Below are 17,954 nucleotides of genomic sequence, written 5' to 3'. Positions count from 1 at the left end.
ATCATGACAGAAATGTCTGTGGAAGATGAAAAAGGAAGCCGAGTGAAAGTGTAAGAACTGGAGGGCATACTCTTCTATTATTGAAATATATTTCAATGTAATTCACTGGGGAGCTGATCCAGGGGTGGTATGTATATAGTGCTTTAGTTTGACCCCCTTCACCTTAAAGGTCACAGTGGAAAGAATCTGTATTTTTTTTCCTCTAATTCTGTTAACTCCAATGTAAAAGTCTACACCTCAACTACAGTGCTGTGCAGAAGTCTTGAGCCACCTGTCGTTTCTTTATATTTTGCTTCCTAAAGATTAATTAGTCCTGAGCAACAGTTCTCAAGTCTTTCTGAGAGTTTCTTCAGTCCAGTCCTTGGTCAATGACGTGTACCCATTTCCTATTTTCCTCGCAAAATTTATTATTATTTTTTTAAAGGGGGCAGCTCGTGACTTTTGCACAGTACTGTACTTGTTACCTGGTTGATTCTGGAGCAGAGGAAATGTTGAGAAAATTGTGTCAGGGTACAAGTTACATATACATTGTATATATCCCCTACTAGCTGATATAAATCAAATGAGGAAATAGCAGCATGCGTTTTAAGACAGTAATCCTTGGAAGGCATTTGTAATGCTGCCATTGGTTCTTCATAAAGTTTTTCACAAAGCCAGAAACTGTTTTATCAAGAATGCAAAAGCAAGCTAAACAGAGTTCAAGGTTCACGTTCCCATTTCACAAAAGTCAAAAGCCAGCTATAACTGGAGGTGGCTGTAGTGGATCAGTCTAACTTATAAGGTGTGAAATTGTGGTGAATGAATACGCATATAGGGCTATGTGATATGACCAAAATCTCATATGCCGATATAAGACATTTATCGCCCTGACAACAATATAAATCACAAAAATGTAATATTTTCTGTAAATTCTGTGAATCTCGGGCAACTCGACTTGCGTGAAATTTTTCCAGCCGGGCGTCCTTTACCTGGGGTCGAGTGTTTTAACCGATGCATGAAACTATACATTTTTAGACATAAGTCGAAACGGCCACCATTTTCTTTCAAAGTTTGAGTCTAAGGTTTATTTTTTAGCACCTGACGGCTCTTTTTTGCTTCTCATCCGTAAACTCTCTGCATACTCGTTCACGTGATTCAGTTTATTTTGAAAAGTCTCAACAGGATCTTGAGCTTTATTGTGAAAGGTTTATGTGGAAAACAATCAAGCGGACAGCGGAGCCACGCGATGGTTTTACTGTCGTTGTTGCTAACGACAACACATAAAAACAGGTGCTCGTCCGTCCGTAGTGTGGTTATATTAAATATAAGAGAATGAGAGAACTTTAAGAAATGAATATAGCCACTGCAGTGACCATCAAAACGATGAAAAAAAATATTGCTGTAAACTGTTTATTTTACGACACCACGAAACAAACGATAGCGTTTGTTGTCATCCAATATCGAACAGCCCTATATGCATATGCATAATATTCTGTCCTTTACTTTTAGACAAATTATAATACCATAAATTCATTAGTATTAGGTTAATATGATACTCATATTGTAAATTGGTGTTTTATCAATCAATGAAACGACTAATGTTCTGCAGCTGATTTTAAATCACAGATTCCCAGGAGAATGAGTTTTTTCCAAAAGCTTCAGCACTACAATCTGTGTCAAGCAAAGGCTTTGGATGCCATTAAACACTTTCTCCCCTGACTCCTCAGTAAGTACCAAAGCATGAAATCTTTTGTGAATAACCCCTGACTTTTTCTTTTTTTTAAGTCAGCCAATTGTAAGAACAAACTGTCTACAAAAGCAAAGCTAAAGAACTCTTGTGAAAAACTGATGCATTATTTAAAGGGTCCAGCCGTTGGGCTCTCCAGTTCAATCAACTGACCAAATCACCATCTTTTATCATGGAATGCACAATGGTGTATGCAGGTAAGACAACACACACTTCAATTCATTTGACCGATTGAACCGGTGACAAAAAAGTTATGCAACGTTTTTCTCAAAAGCACTTTTTATTCACAATCCAAATAACAGACCACAACCAGCCATTTAATATGATTGCCAATCTCTGACAGCTCAGTGTGAAGCTTTTTATTAATCAGTAAAATCTGTTGAAAGAGCCGTAATTAAAACGCCCCCGCTTCAGTAACAAAGAAGGATGTGCTAACATATTTGTAGCAATTTCCTGTATCTCTTCTTTAGGTGCATAATTAAGCTTGATTTATATTTATATTGTTTAAGCAACCCGACTGCAACAATGAGAATTTTACACCTCCTTGCTTCTGACTATAAGAAAGTACAGACTGTGTGTGCTACAGAAAAGACCCAGGTAAACCTATTTCTCTCAGCAGCCAGGTTGGCTGAAGTGAACTAAATTAGTTTAAGGCTTGGTGTGCAAGCACAACACATCATTCATGCTCACCTAGCGCTGCTCATTGTGATGAGGGACCTTTGAGGGACCTTTACAATCATTATGCCACAGAGCTGAGTTAGTTCAGCTTGTAGCCACATTACTGGAAGTAGTCATTAAACCAGGAGATACCACCACCTCTTTAAATCCAACCATTAACTAGTTCAGTTTATAAATTCGAGAAACAGACACAACCACACACATGAGAATTTAGGTCCCCAGAGAGATCTATGATGTGTGTCCTTCGTCTGACCCCTCAACCACAGTGTAGCACTAAGTGGAAGACTTGACGGTCCCCATTTAGCCTCCCTGACAATATGAGGAAGGATAAATCAGCTAGGCTGCAAAAAAATGGCTTCTGCGAGGTGTTTACAAAGGAGAAAAATCAAACAAGGAACCTTATGCCCTTCCTGACACACAAACAATATGACAAAGTACCGTGCTTTGAGTATAACAAGCTGTGAACAGAGGTTCTGGCAATTTAGTGTGTGGCTCAACAAGATGTACAAGAAAAAATACATATATGTATCTGGGGAAACAGTACAACTGAAAGACATGCTAGTGAATTGTAGAAAGCTGGTAAACTTTTCATGAACATGATGTTTTGGGTGTTAACTGTTTACATAAATTTGTGTGAAGTCCTTAACTCGAAACCATTTAAAGTCCTTAGAACTTTTACTTTGAAATGTAGTTTTAGTTTCCTGAATTTAAGTCGATTCACTAAGTTAAAAAGGAACTTGCAAGTAAACAAAACAAGGAGCTCATTAACCGTTTCTAATAAAAACAATGGCTGACTTCACCCAAGGAAAACCTTTCTTTAGGTGAGATTAAACTGGTACCATTTCTATACAATGTGATACCAGGATGTCAGAAATGTAAAACATTATAGCATCAATTCCCCTTTAATGACCATATCTAATCTTTATAAACAAATTAATTACACAGTCTTGAAACATGCATCTGAAGCCATGACTGTGTTTTTACTGTGCTCTTACCTCAGAATGAACCCTCTGAACGTGAGAGTGCAGGTTCCCCTTCTGGGAGAAGGAGGCAGGGCACAACATGCAGAGGTGAGGTTTCTCCCCGGTGTGTCTCACCATGTGAGTCTGTAGCACCACCTTCTGGTTGAAAGCCTTGCCACAGTGCGTGCACTTGTAGGGTCTCTCACCTGCAGAGGAAGAGCACGATGAGGTCAAGAATCAAGCTGTAATAATGACAATATTTATAATAATATCAAATTTATACAATCTCAATGAATCCCTTGTCATCTCCAGAAAATTCAACAACAAAATTAAAACTATTCCTGGAGATATAGTAATTATTATATGTTATACAATACATGGTTGTGTTTAATGTATGATCATTAAAAAACTCACCAGCATTGCTTCAATAAGAATTTGTCCAACAATATTACCCACATATGTGACTGTCAGTGGTAGGATATCTAATTTTGTTACAGTACAACCATGCAATTTTATCACCTTGGTAACAACATAAGGCTGGTATTACTTCAAGCTAAATTAAGATGACTTAAATACAGTCCTGTACCATTCCAACATCACTGCAAACCACAGAGGTGCAAATGAACCATAATGTGTGTTTCTATAGTCTTTACCTCATCAACTGAAAGGTTGTTTGAGATTCAAAGCACAAGAGAAGTCAATTCAATTCTGCATTAAAAAAACCCCAGCTCAGCCCAGCCAAACAATTTAACATGTGGATGATGGGTAAACAACATGTGGGTGGCAGCTACTGGCTACATTATCCTGAACCCAGATGGCTGAACGTTCACAGGAACCACAAGAACATTTGAATTGAAACGGAATATCGAATTCTACCCACACAATCTCTCCATACCACAGCTGAGCAATGGGCCCAGCTGAAGGTGTGCAGTTTTTCCAGATAAGCAGTGCAGCTACTTACGAATTTGTAGCCTTATATGAAAGAGCAAAAGAAAAGAAAACCAGAATAAGCGCTGTTTTTTTCCTGCTCATAAAAATGTTTGTAGCTACCAAAGAGTTTTCCATCAAAAGAAAATCATCAGGATTATTTTTAACCTGTGGTTTTAAGTCTTAATATGTTTTTGTATATCAAATACCCATATATAACAGGAGAAAATGGTAATACAAACTCCATGTTTTAACCATATCAGGGCCAATTGTGGCATAGCTTAAACCCCCCAAACCCTCATTCTGAGCTACAAAAAAGTCCTTGATTATATATGGCTTGTATATTTTAATTTTATTGGACAGCATTCACAGGAAGAAAGTGCCTCAAAGGGACATAAAATTTAAAAACAAAATGAAAGAAAACAAAAAGTCTCCAAACACCTTGAAAGTCCACTGCAGGCTACTGAACCCCCATCAATTCAAGCTGCTGACAGTATCCACTCACTCTTCAGGTTTCTGGAACCTCAAATGCAAAATTCATTCACAAATGAAATATAAGAAGCAACCGCTCACACTGTTTCAGAGAACTGATTCAGAGAAGCCAGAGAAATATCTATACCTCTCTCCACCACACATACCACAAGGGCTCAAGAACACTATAGAGGAACAGTGTCAGTAAACAAAGTTGTTACTGCAGTGCACACACAAAAGAAAGTTAAAACCACAAATGGTCAAAGGAGCTTGCAAAGAAAAGCGTCTGGACTTCTTTAAGTTACTTGAAGACGTTTCACCTCTCATCCGAGAAGCTTCTTCAGTTCTAAGGTCAAATGGTGGAGAGTCTCTGATATAAACCTAGTGGGAGTAACCCCCCACAGAGGGACAAAAGGACCCCCTGATGATCCTCTAATCGCGATTAGAGGATCATCAGGGGGTCCTTTTGTCCATTTGACCTTAGAACTGAAGAAGCTTCTCGGATGAGAGGTGAAACGTCTTCAAGCAACTTAAAGAAGTCCAGACGCTTTTCTTTGCAAGCTCCTTTGACTACGATGACCTGGATGACTGAGAACAACCTTCACAGACAAAACCACAAATGCTTCTTTGGTTAGATTTTAAATTCGTTTTAGAAACTATTGACGGGTTCTGAATAGATGTTTACCAGCACACAGGTCAGTAGCCAGCATCAGTGGTGGCGGTGCATTCGTACATGGGGTTTATTAACATCTTTGCTTAATGATGTTTACAGATTATATAATTGAAGCCTTTGCTTATTTAAAGCAGGACATAGATCAGCTACATTCTGCTCACACAAATGTTTGACACATTATAAAACAAGTAGCTGAATACTATAGAAGCTATACAAGCAAGAATGGCAGACATCTGGCTTTCAAAACTACACCAGCTGATCTCCTCAGTCCCTAAAATAAGAGTTTCCTCAAAAGAAGACTCAAATTACAAAAACGTATTGTTGGCATCCAATTTAACGTGAGCCTGCAGTCTGCTACAAACTATAAAACCCTTCACTTTCAAAGTTTAACATGATGTTTATATCAATTATCCTATATTTAATAGAAATTGATATAAACATCATGTTAAACTTTAAAAGTGAGAAGTTTTTACAGTTAGCCTGCGTGTCTATTGATCCTGCTTATCATTTCTACTTGTATAAATACATTGCATGCGTATGGACTTTTTTTTTTCATTCCACAAACGGAGAGAGTTAAGTGCACACTGCATCCAGGACAGTCTTTTTGTGGTGGTTTTCATCTTTGCTCTGTGTTCATACCTGAATACTAAGAGAAAGATTATGTGTGTGTCCTCATTAGGATAGGGATTTGTGTTGGTGTGTATGGATGTAGCCTGTGGGTTTATATTGTTAACTGGTAATTATGATGCAATGTATTTCAGGTCATTTTATAGAAAAACAGTAAAATAACTTTTTACTTTTAATAAAAGTGTTCTGTGTAATGTATGAATCTGTAATATATTACTTTTTTTTGTGTCACTACAAAAAGGGGAAACACCTCCAAAATGAACAATTATTATTTGACCACACAGCATTGCATAGCAATGTTGGGGATTCCCAAATTTTGTAAACTTTACATTCCTTCACATAAGACTCATAATGCTCATCCTAATATTTTAATTTAACATCTAAGCCAGACCTTCCCAAAGTGTGGGTTCCCGCCCCACACTTTTTTTCTTGTAAAACAAAGGGGGGACCTAGCAAAAAAGGTTTGGGAACCACTGATCTAAGCTAATTAAAACCACTGTGAACTATCAAGGAGAAACAATTAGATCCTCTTCTCAATGCTGAATGGCTGTCTAAAGTTTTTTTTGTTTATAAATTCATTATCCAGAACAAAGAAAATTAGCCTAAAGGATCCTGTATTGGCCTGAAGTAGATACAAATTCTACCCTCCAGTTTCTGCAGTATTTTTGCTCTGAGCTTAAATCTCAATATAAGCACCATAATCAGGTTTTTCTTTTTCCATTCTCACTCACCTGTGTGTATTCGGATGTGCCTGATGAGCTGGCTGGGCTTTTTGAAAGCCTTTCCACAATGATGGCAGCTGTTTGTGAACCCACTGCGATCTATGTTTTTCTTGTAGTTTCTTGAAGTAGAAGTAAGTGGCCTGTAAAGGAAAGAACCATGAGAAAAAAATCTAGTTTAATATAGTGTGCATTAACATAGGACCACGGAAGGTCACTCATAATACAACAAAACAGTTTTTTAAGCCTTATGTTTGAGATTTAGACAATTATCCTTTGTGTAATTATTTTCTTTACAATTAAAACAAATGTTTGTTCTATAAGTAAAGACAAAATGGTATGTGGCATTACACACAAGCGCTTTCTGAATGGTTTAATGAGTTTTAAAAGTACTCAGCTGTACACTTACAGGAAATTGAACTTCTTTAAAACAGGCCTTAGTCCAATAAGTAGCATATTTGTTACTAGTCTGCAAATTAACATTATCATAGAAACCATGTCTAAAAGAATAGCTCTGAAGTAGCATAAAGCATTAAATTGGCTTAGCCTCTAGCAGTAACAGGCTACAGAGAGTTTTGAGAACAGCTGCATAGACTCGCTTAAGCATTTTTGTGCTTAGCTCAAATGAAAGATTATCTGACAATGACTACAAATGTACTTATTTTCCATGAACGCCATGAAAGATGGTGCTTTAATTTCATCACTCTGCAGAGCTGCAAATTCACCTAAAACTGTTTTTGCAAAAATGTTTTTTTCTTCATAAAAGATTCATCTATCCTGAATCAGACACCCCTCGGTCTGTACAAAATACTAGATATGTCGATGCTTTGAATTTTTCTTTAAACAGCTGCATGATTCATACCAAATTTTTAACCCAAAGCTTTTCCACTTGACTGTGTCAAATGTAATAAATCAGCATCCTGAAGTGTCTTGTTTGACCTCATTTTGATGTGACTCTTCATATGCTCCTTTATTTGCGCAGACGTCTTGAACTCCTTGTCGCAGGTCTTGCAGGTGTAGACCTTGATGCCCGAGAGCTCCTTCCGATGCTCCTCCAAATGCAGAGAGAGCTGGCTTTGAAGAACAAACTCATCTCCGCACTCAACACAGATCAGATTCTGCAAGAATGGAAACCAATAACATAGAAAGCAGTCTAAAAGAGAAATAAAAGTGCATAATATGCACAGAAACCACAGCATGAGGCATTTTACCTCCTCCTTCTCATGCAGCATGATATGGGATTTAAGGCTGGCGATGCGAGAGAACTTCTTATTGCAAACGGGGCAGGTGAAGTCCGATGTAGTGTGTGTGGACCTGTGTAGCGTGAGGTTGAACTCCACGTTGAACGTCTGTGAGCACTGGTCACAACGATGAGGCTGCAAGAGAAAGAGAAATGAAAGAATGGGAAAAAAAATGACCTTCTGCTGTGAGCTTCTTGTTGCTGCTGTCACTATGTGAAGGCAGATGGAGACAGAGAAGAGACTAAAAAGACAAGATGGAACAGCTGAATCTCAATCAATGTACTACTTTGTCTAAATTAAGAAACTGCTTTGTTGTGAAGGGTAGAGAGTACTGTAAAAAATCCCCATGAGGCAAAAATGGCCCCAATATTAAATTTCTTTTCTATTAGGAGAACAAGCTGACTTCATTTTAGAGTGCTTTTTTGAATCTAGTCAAGTCTGAGAGTGGTACTGACACAGTTGAGTCTTACTCACTCTGGCATATTCAGAGGCCACTGCTCTTCAACCTGGAAAGTGGGAGCAAAGGCAATGGACTTGAAATTTAAATGGCCCAGAGCTACAGGTGCAGCTGCAAATGAAACGAATTAAGCTCCAATTGACATCTTTTTGCTCCCGGTCTCTCTATTCTAACTTTCTCCTCAGTAGCATGGCATTAAGAACTAAATCCCTTAACTTGCCTGTGATTGTGCGCAATGTGTGAGATCCTGAGAATAAAGAAGTGAGAGAGGGAGTGTGACCAAAAGCGAGCAAGAAATGAAGCAGGCAGAGATGTGAGTGCTGTGAGTGCTTTAAAATGCATAAATGAATGTGATGTAGAATGAGTTCCCAAGGAACACAGTCCGATTATCCTACACCAAGAGAAACCACCAACACAACCATTATCACAGTGTACCCGCTTCATACAACATCGCCATACGTGATCATAAAGAAGTGAAGAGAAGTTTTCAAAATGTTATTTCAAGAATACTTTTTGTCCTATGTGGTGACTCAGGTGCTAGCCATCACACTACCATCATCTTACTTCACTGTTGGCATGATGTTCCTTTTCTGAAATCCTGTGTTACTGTTATGCCAGATATAGTGGGACACACGCCTTCCAAAAAGTTCAGCTTTTTCTCCTCAGTTCACAGAGTATTTACTCAAAAGTCTTGGGAATCATCAAGATGTTTTCTGGCTAAACTGAGATGAACCTCTTTTTGCTCAGCAGTGGTTTTTGTCTTGGGACTCTGCATGCGGGTCGTTTTTGCCCACTCTCTTTCTTATGGTGGAGTCATGAGCACCGACTTTAACTGAGGCAAGTGAGACCAGTTCTTCGGATGTCGTTCTGGAGTCTTTTGTGACCTCTTGGATGAGTCGTTGCTGCGCTCTTGGATTAATTTTGGTGAGCCAGCCACTCCTGGGAAGTTTCCCCCCTGTTCCATGTTTTTGACATTTGTGGATAGTGGCTCTCACTGTGGTTCACTGGAGTCCCACAGTTTTAAAATTGGCTTTATAACCTTTTCCAGACCAAGAGATCTCAATTACTTTGTTTCTCATTTGTTCCTGAATTTACTTGGATAATGGCATCATGTCTGGCTTTTGAGTATCTTTTGGTCTACTCCACTTTGTCAGACAGGTCAGAAAGTGATTTCTTGATTGAGAACAGGTATGGCATTAATCAGGCCTGGGTGTGGCAAGAGAAACTGAACTCAGCTTTTTGCAAAAAAAAATGGAAGGAAGGAAACAAGTTTTGTTGTTGACTGCTTGAGGTTTTCTTTTAAAATCTTCACATATCCTTCATTCTTCCTTCCAACTTGATGAAATTCTCAGTTCCAGACGTGCCAAAGGATTCCCACAGCCTAATACTCCAACCACCGTGTTACACTGAGGGGACACTGTGGAGATGTACACCTCTCCCTTCTTTCTCTAAACATAAGCAGTGCATCTGTGACCAGAGAGCTCTAGCTTCTTTCCATATGATCAAAGGATGTGTTTCCAGTGTGCATAATCTTTCTCCAGGTTGTTATCGACATACTTCAGTCCGGCTGCAGTCAAGTGAAGATTTTCTTGGTCTTGTAATCCATTCGTGTGCACGGTTGTAGTGATTGGCTTCTTTGAGATTTCAATTCCTGACCTGGCTAAGTCATTTACTGGCGTCATGGCAGTTGTTCTTGAGTCATTAGATACATCTCTTACTATTTTTCTTTCCAGAATCTTTGAAATCTTTGGCGTCCGATCTATGCCAGCCTATGATAACTTTGTATATCCATCTCCTCCTGTGTTAGCATAAGTGATTCTTTTTCTCAATTTTAAACTGATCTCCTTTGTCTTTGGCACTTTCTCAAGTGACAATTCAAACCCTTTCTGTAGCTTTTCTACTGTGTGTAAATGGGAAGATAACCCTCAGATTTAACTTGACTTTACAAGCTTTGAACATTACAAAGTTAAAGCACATCACTGCACAGCTGTAGTTTGTACTATGGCTAAATAAAAAGGTCAGTTTGTCAGAGGGCTAATAATAGTGACCCTGGTCATTTTTGTTTTGCTTAAATAACTGTGTTATTGTGAGCAAACATAAATAACTTAATATTTTTAAAGAAAACTAATATTTTTTAGACATGTTAAAAATCCCTTGCTCTGTTAAAAAGGCACTAGGGAAAAGTTTGACAAAAACTTTAAATTTCATATTTTGTTTGGATCTGTACATCAGTTAATGTTTTTCAGAAACTTTAATAGGAATGTTAGGACTTTCCTATGTGGCAGCATGACATGTGTTAGGTGGGGAAAAGAACTCTGAAACTACAGAGGGAAGACTGCAGCTGACATCATACAGTAATATTTACTGTGCTGTCACTGGAAAGGTAGGGTGAGAAACCATGGTCTTTTGACTGTTTGTAACAGTACATTTCAGAAGCTTTCAAAGTAAATGGCTGTAAATAAGGTGAGACCTGTGCTAAGACTGCCAAACAGACTACAGCAAGTTTAAACTTTCACGCTGTGAAAAATGATCCAAGCTGAAACATCCAGGATAGCTCCAGCTTTAATGCTAAGCTACTAGAGTGGCCCAAATGCAACCTGTAGCTGTAGCTGGGTCATCCACTGCAGATTTAACACCATGTCTGTCATTCCCTTCACCTGCTCACATGGTATGAGACTAACACTTTCTTCTTTTTCCATCATCACAAACCCTAATACTCCAACCAATTAAATCAAGTAATTAGCCTAATTCTTTTCAAAAAATTTATTTAAGGATTTTGATTTTTTTTTCCATTTGAGTTGACCAGATTCAGTACTTTTAATCTGCTACTTTGCAGATTATGCAAACTCTAGGTCAAGTATAATTTTAGAGTAATTATTTTTATTGTATGCATCGACTACAAGCTACACTTGACTATTAATATTGTAGCATCCAGAGTGGGTGTGATAGAGCCTGACTGATATCAGGTTTAGAAATCACCAGTATTTGGCGATTTAAAAATCAGATATATCAGGTGATATTTTTTTCTATCAGACTAGGGCTGCCACGATTAGTCGACTAGTCACGATTACATCGACTATCAAAATCGTCGACGACTAATTTAATAGTCGACGCGTCGTTTGAAGCTTTGTAAGATCACAAAAGACGTAGGAATGAGTCGTAGGATTTAAGAGTGTAATAACGGACTGAAACAGAAGAGGGCAGCACTGCATGTACAAGGATGCCAGCTGCCGTTAAACCCCGAAGAAGAAGAAGAAGAAGCTGTGTCCCAGAATTCATAGCGCAGCCCAGCTCAGTTTCCAACAATGGCGGCAGCTAGTTAGTTTTAAAATTACTCTTATTATTCTTGCTGGGTCACAAAATAAACGTTGAACATATTTCGTTTTCGGAGACGTCTGTTACCCACTAGCTCGATAGCTAGCCAGGGGCAAGGCTCACTAGAGCCCGTGAGAACACCGGACTCCCGGCAAATCGTTTTCAAACACACCACCGTCTTTCGCTACTCAGGTTAAACATACATAAGTCACTTAGATAACTTAAACATGCTATTGTTTGGCTTTTTTTTTGTATTTTATTTCTTCCTGAGTAAATCGGTTTGGCTGAGATTAAAGTTATAGTTTTTACACAGCTGAACAAACGTCAAGCAGACAACTGATTATCAGAAGTGTGAGATGTTCAAGAATATACTCCAGTGTCCCGTTATATTTTAGATAGCAAGGAGTTTATTAAACTTCACCGAAACAATCTGTAAATTTCATTAAAATTTAATAAACTATCATCTTGTCTTTATTTTTAGTTAGCACATACCTTAAACACTTAAAGCTGTAAGCTAATGATAGTTATATAAGAGCAGATGCATGCTGGTGCAATATGCTGTACGTTTTACGTCCAATGGATGCATGATCGACTAATCGCAAAAATAATCGGTGACTAGTCGACTATCAAAATAAACGTTTGTGGCAGCCCTATATCAGACAAACAAAACGTAAACATATTCTGCCTGACTATGCTCAGATCACTGGTTGTTGTTGTGGTATTTCAAACATTCTTGCAGAGTGCCCTCTGATGGCCAAACTATGTAACATGAACACTTATAACTTGGTTAATGGGCATTTCTCCTGTATCTTCTTCACTTCTTAAAAATGTTCACTAATCAACTGTTATAAATAAAGGATACAGATATATTGCCAAATAGCTAATATCGGTGTTGGAATTCATTTTGAGGACGTTCTGGGTTTCTAGTAGCAAACTGTAGATGTTAGCTAAAATATTAGGTGTGCTATCATACAGTCAGGTCTATAATTTGTCGTTCAAACACGTCATTTTTGTAGCTTTGCCTTCTACACTTTCACAGTGTCGAGGTTTAAGTAAAACAAGTACAGATCCAGCTTTAATTCAATGGATTTTAAAAAAATATTGTATTACAGGCATTTTTATCCGTAGTGCCCACTTAAATTACTGGACTATGTAAACTAAGTCATTTTAACTAAAAAAAATCTGTGATGACTTAATAAGCACTTTAATTTAGCAGTAATAGAAATCATTTGACATTTAAGCTCGTCAACTTTAAAGTAGTCGCTTACTTTTTTTTAATGTTCCCAACTTTTTGTCAAGGGCTAGATCATTTTCAAGCAAATACAATACACAACAACTAAAACCCTGGACATCATCACTCAACTCAACAAATATTTGAACTGACATTAAATGCTTGAAAATCAATTAAAAAAGCACTACCAGAACTACCCTAAAATCCTGGATGACCGTCAGTGACCTACATCTAAAGTGAGCAGACCCAAGATATTGTGTCCTGCTGACACATCCATCTTGTACCTACCTTATCATTGACCTCATGTTCACGGAGGTGCTTCTGCAGCTGGCTCTCTGTGGTAAAAATCTGGGAGCATATTGTGCACTTCTTATCCTTGAGCTCCCCATCACTGAAGCCCTCTGCCTTAGATTCACTGGGATCCGCATCTGATGACAGGCACAAGAAGTGACACATGAGTATCTTAATGTGCTTTAAGAGGATTTCTCCTGTGAAGGATAGCTAAAGTACATGTTGTACCTCTTCACTAACACAGGTTATGTGTTGCCTGGATATTTTTCTTTGAAGTCTGGATTCAAGCAGTAGGTAGCATTTATATTGTACACGTCACATGACTCTTCATTCAAATAGTGTATTTATGATATAACAGCAGATGTCAGGTCTAAGATTAGCATTAAACATATCTAGAAGCAATATTTGTGAACATAAGTTATCATTCTGATCGTATATGAAATTAACAAAAGTATTTGTCCTTTTCAGCTCATTTACAATCGCATGTCATATGTGCTTTTAGTTATACACATGCACCTGTTTAACTTGATTTCAAGTGTTGCATGTCCACTGGAGTGGTTAAGTCGCCGGCAGGGTCGGACTGTATAATCCAGCCATCAAGTTTGATATAATGTCGGGTCCTCCTCGTTTACTCGTCAATCAGTGGGATCACGGGGTAACATTCAGTTTAAGTTATGCGGCCACCGAGCAGCTGTAACAACCTTGTGTTCTGACAATGTTATCAAATTGCAAAATGAATGCATTTCCACAGCACATGATAACATTTTCTTTGGGTCGTGTTAAATGTGCGGTTGTGACAACTTGTTCCAAGATATGCATCGGCAGCTGGACAGCCTCGCTACAGCGCTTCACAGTATCAAAACAACAATGGCCAACATTTTAGCGCGTTAGCCAAGAAGCTAACGATAGCGAAACCAGCTAGTTAGCAACAACATGCTAACAACGAAATACTATTAAATGTATACTCCATGTAAAAAAAAAAAAGCGTACATTAACTAACGCCACACAGCACCGAGCTCCGCTCCTCGCGGACACCAATTTAGACTGGAAGCCAATAAGAAGAGGCACCGAAACGTTATTAATATCATTCCGCCTCAATCACTCCTTCGCCGTACAAAGCAAAGCCCACCCGCAATACTATATCCGGGGACTATATGCACTACATTGAAGTGTTATTATATGCGCTACAGGGGTGTTTGGCAAAACAATAGCAGGTTATTTGGATAGCCCATTATATATATATTTTATTCTTTGCATTTTGGCACTTGTTACCTGTTTCGTCGTTGCTTTGAACTCTCAGTTTGCGAGGCCGGCCCCGCGGCATAGTTCCAGTACTCAGGGTGGGTGTGCTGTGAACGATTTGCTTTTCAAAATGGCGACTCTGTCATCAGTAGACAGCAGCGTCCTCGCGAAGACACACAGCCGCACGGACTAGGGAGACATCTACTGTTTGGTTTGTTGTACTTCACTTTTTGTGTACTACAACAGCAACTTTCAAGTTTTGAAGCTACGTTGTTATGAAATGCTTGGAATATGCGCAAAGCCACTTATCTTAGCAGTAAACGAGCCGTAAAAAGATAAAATAACAAGACACAAGTACAGTCAAATTCGTCAAAATGTTTTTTCTTTTTAAAAAAGGAGGTATTTATTTTCATTAATGGCCAATAATAATAAAATAATAACAACAATAATGATAATAATAATAATCAGACCAACAGACTAAAACACACTTTCTTAGGCATTTCAGATACACTGATTGGAACGTTTTAATAGCCCACTAAAAGAGAGAAAATGCCACAAAGTGAATTAAAATGCTAGTGACACATTAAAGAGCCTATCTGTAAAAGGATGAGTGTAATATTGCTGGCAGAGAATATAAAAGCACCCATAAAATGCTCCGCATTAATTCAACTATAAACTTGCTTTTGATGTAGTTTAAATCCTCTAGGAGTATGAGATAAAAAAATATCATAACGTGCAATATGTTAGTTTGGAGTTCACAATTGAGATCCTAATAATTTTTCAAAGACAAGTTGTAATCTGACTTTAGCTTAATTTAACACCAGCAGAGGGAAGCAATGAGTTATGAATAGCTTTGGTCATTTATGGGCCAAAAATCCTGAAGACACTAACTGGATGATTGTGAAATGTTGCATTACCTGAATGATTGTATACTTCACTCTTATCTCCGGGGAGTCCAAATGATTTGATATCTAGTGAATGTTTTGAACTTTACAGTGCAGACACACTGCTGAATTAAAAGACAGTTGGTGCACACACCCATGCAAATATACCCAGGATGACTAAGGGCATGTTAAAGACTATGCATGCTTCTCATTTGCTTGTCTTTGTCTGATAATAATCTATGTTTGTATTGATGGCAGCACTTTTCATTTCACACAAAGTCAAAAGGATTTTATTTTATTTTGTATTTTAGTAGGTAAAACACAGGGAAGCAGAGCTCGGAGCTAAAATAGAGGAACAAGACTATTGCTGTTTAGGTTACTGAAACCCCTGCAGAGGTTTGTGGCCAAATATAAATAAATCCTGCTCAAAGTTTCATCCTGGCATTACGGTATATAAGTGTAGAAGAAGAAAACACACCCAAATGCAAATCTAACATATTGACTAACATGTACTCACAGAATTGGAAAAAAAGGCACCACTCCTACTAATTTGAAAAATATTAAAAATACATGCTTTTTAATGAAAAACGATGCTTGTTCAGCTTTGCTCTGTTGCCCTTTTGTTCTGTAGACGTGTTTGGCAGCATGTAAGGATGAGCCTGATTGACTCAGCAACATTTTCCCCAGAGGCCTACAGGTGGAAAAGCAACGACTTTTGTCTGTATTTTTATTTGTTTCCAAAAGGGGAAGTCATCTCCTTGAGTTTTAGTGAATAAGCAAACAACCAAGTGCATGTTCATTGTGTAAGAACATCTGTTCCTGCCAGGCCGCCACTTACTTTGCACGTCCCCTCGTGGCTGCACAGGCCACTGATCTCACCACTGAAAACAAAAGCCTGGACACATCACTCTGACCTTGTGGGATTGTCCACGCCCCTACTTGCTCCCTTTCCTTTTTCTTTCTTATTCACCCCCCTCACTTTCCTTTCACCACAGTCAAGAGGAAAGTGATCAATCATTAAAACTGTCGTGGGCTCGGTGCAGTGGGATTCTCAGGAAGACCACATCTTTAAGAGATATGCTAAAGCCACGGTGTGATAAAAACACGCTGCGAGGGAAAATAAAGTGAGGGAGCTGCTGTCGTTGGGTCCCATCACTTGCTTTGTCATTCATGCTTAACAAGCCTCACTAAAAAAAAAAAAAAAGCCCACTGACAATCAATGGCACTGGCAGTGCTTTTCCACAGACTGGGCTAGACATGAGTCAGACTTGGAAATGCGGTGCTTGTTTGCAGCACTTCGCAAATTAGGTATCTTGTGAATAACTCCCTCCCAATTAAAGATTTAAACCTTGATTTCTTAGCTGTCAGCCGCTGTAGTTGAACTTTAATGACAAAAGACTATTCACAGAAGCGTCAGCTGTCAGGAGCGGTGTCCTTGCTGCTTCACTTTTCAAACCAAGACATTGTTGTCTGCAGATTCACCACAGCCTCACAGAAAGCACAGAGACTATAACTCAGGCTCAAACAAAGGATAAATTCAGACCTAATATTCTCAACATGTAGCACGAGGCCTGGCTGTAAATTCCTTGATGACGGGGAGGGGGGGTGACAGGTCATACGATGACCCTTGCAATGACCCTGTTCAGTAACATTTCACATGCTGCCAGTGTTTCTTCTCCCAGGTGCAGCCGAGACTCCCCCTGTGCTGTCAGAGAGCACTGTCCGGATCCATGAAACCAATCATTCTTTGGCATCATGGAAACAGCGTTTGACAGCCGTGGTCGCCATGGGCATCCTCCCCTGTGACCATCCTCGACGGGGGACCGGGGAGGTAAGGCCATCGCTCAGCAACCCTCTCTGGATGGCTGGTTCACTGCTCTAGAAAGCAAGCTTTTCTGCACGGAAAAGAAAAGCAAAACCAAAAAAATCCTGTAGTTTAGTTTTACTGTGAAAATTCAAAACACATCCAAAGGACGAGGGACTTCTGAATGATTGTTGCATGTGAAAGTCTGCAGCTGCGAGGAGGCGGATCATAAAAATATGGAACATTCGTAAGAATTCAGCTAAATGAATATTTAACATTTCACAGTCTGAAACACTAGAATTCATAAGATGAGGTGTTGCTATCCGGCAGGCATGTAGTGCAAAATAACACCAGCAGAACAGAACAGAGTGTCACAAAACTCAGTAAGCAATGTACATGCTATGAGGATAAAGCAAGCATTTGAAAGCAGGGCAGTATCAGACATAGTACGTATACAAAGATTGTGCAATGTGTGCATGATGCAAACACAAGGTGCCTAAGTGGAACAGATATATGTCATGAGGCTCAAAATAATGTCAAAGAAATGTCGTTAGATGAGATGCAGTTGGTGTGATAACCATTAGATTGGATTTCACCCTCTCATTGCACCACACTGTCTTTCCTCTGTGTACCTTTGTCTTTTAATTGTCTGTCAGTGTACTGTGCACAGGGACACGGAGAAGATAAGGCAGTTGTTTTTTTGCAT

General features: G+C 38.8%; 1 protein-coding gene across 2 annotated transcripts in view; it reads right to left on the bottom strand.

Annotated features, from left to right (window-relative positions):
• Nucleotides 1-14,669, bottom strand: part of znf236 (zinc finger protein 236) — a 51,873-nt gene extending 37,204 nt beyond the window's left edge. For both annotated transcript variants that reach the window (XM_080897247.1, XM_080897248.1), the window contains exons 1-6: nt 14,591-14,669; nt 13,316-13,455; nt 7,995-8,159; nt 7,723-7,901; nt 6,796-6,926; nt 3,400-3,572 (exon numbers count right to left, since the gene is read on the bottom strand). In XM_080897247.1, the coding sequence (XP_080753373.1) occupies nt 3,400-3,572; nt 6,796-6,926; nt 7,723-7,901; nt 7,995-8,159; nt 13,316-13,455; nt 14,591-14,642 (840 nt within the window). In that variant the 5' untranslated portion in view covers nt 14,643-14,669. The remainder of the gene's footprint in view (nt 1-3,399; nt 3,573-6,795; nt 6,927-7,722; nt 7,902-7,994; nt 8,160-13,315; nt 13,456-14,590) is intronic.
• Nucleotides 14,670-17,954: the final 3,285 nt, after the last annotated feature.

The sequence above is a fragment of the Rhamphochromis sp. 'chilingali' genome (assembly GCF_963969265.1).
Source record: "Rhamphochromis sp. 'chilingali' genome assembly, chromosome: 11".
Taxonomy (NCBI): Eukaryota; Metazoa; Chordata; class Actinopteri; order Cichliformes; family Cichlidae; genus Rhamphochromis; species Rhamphochromis sp. 'chilingali'.
This window is presented reverse-complemented; position numbering and strand designations above follow the sequence as displayed.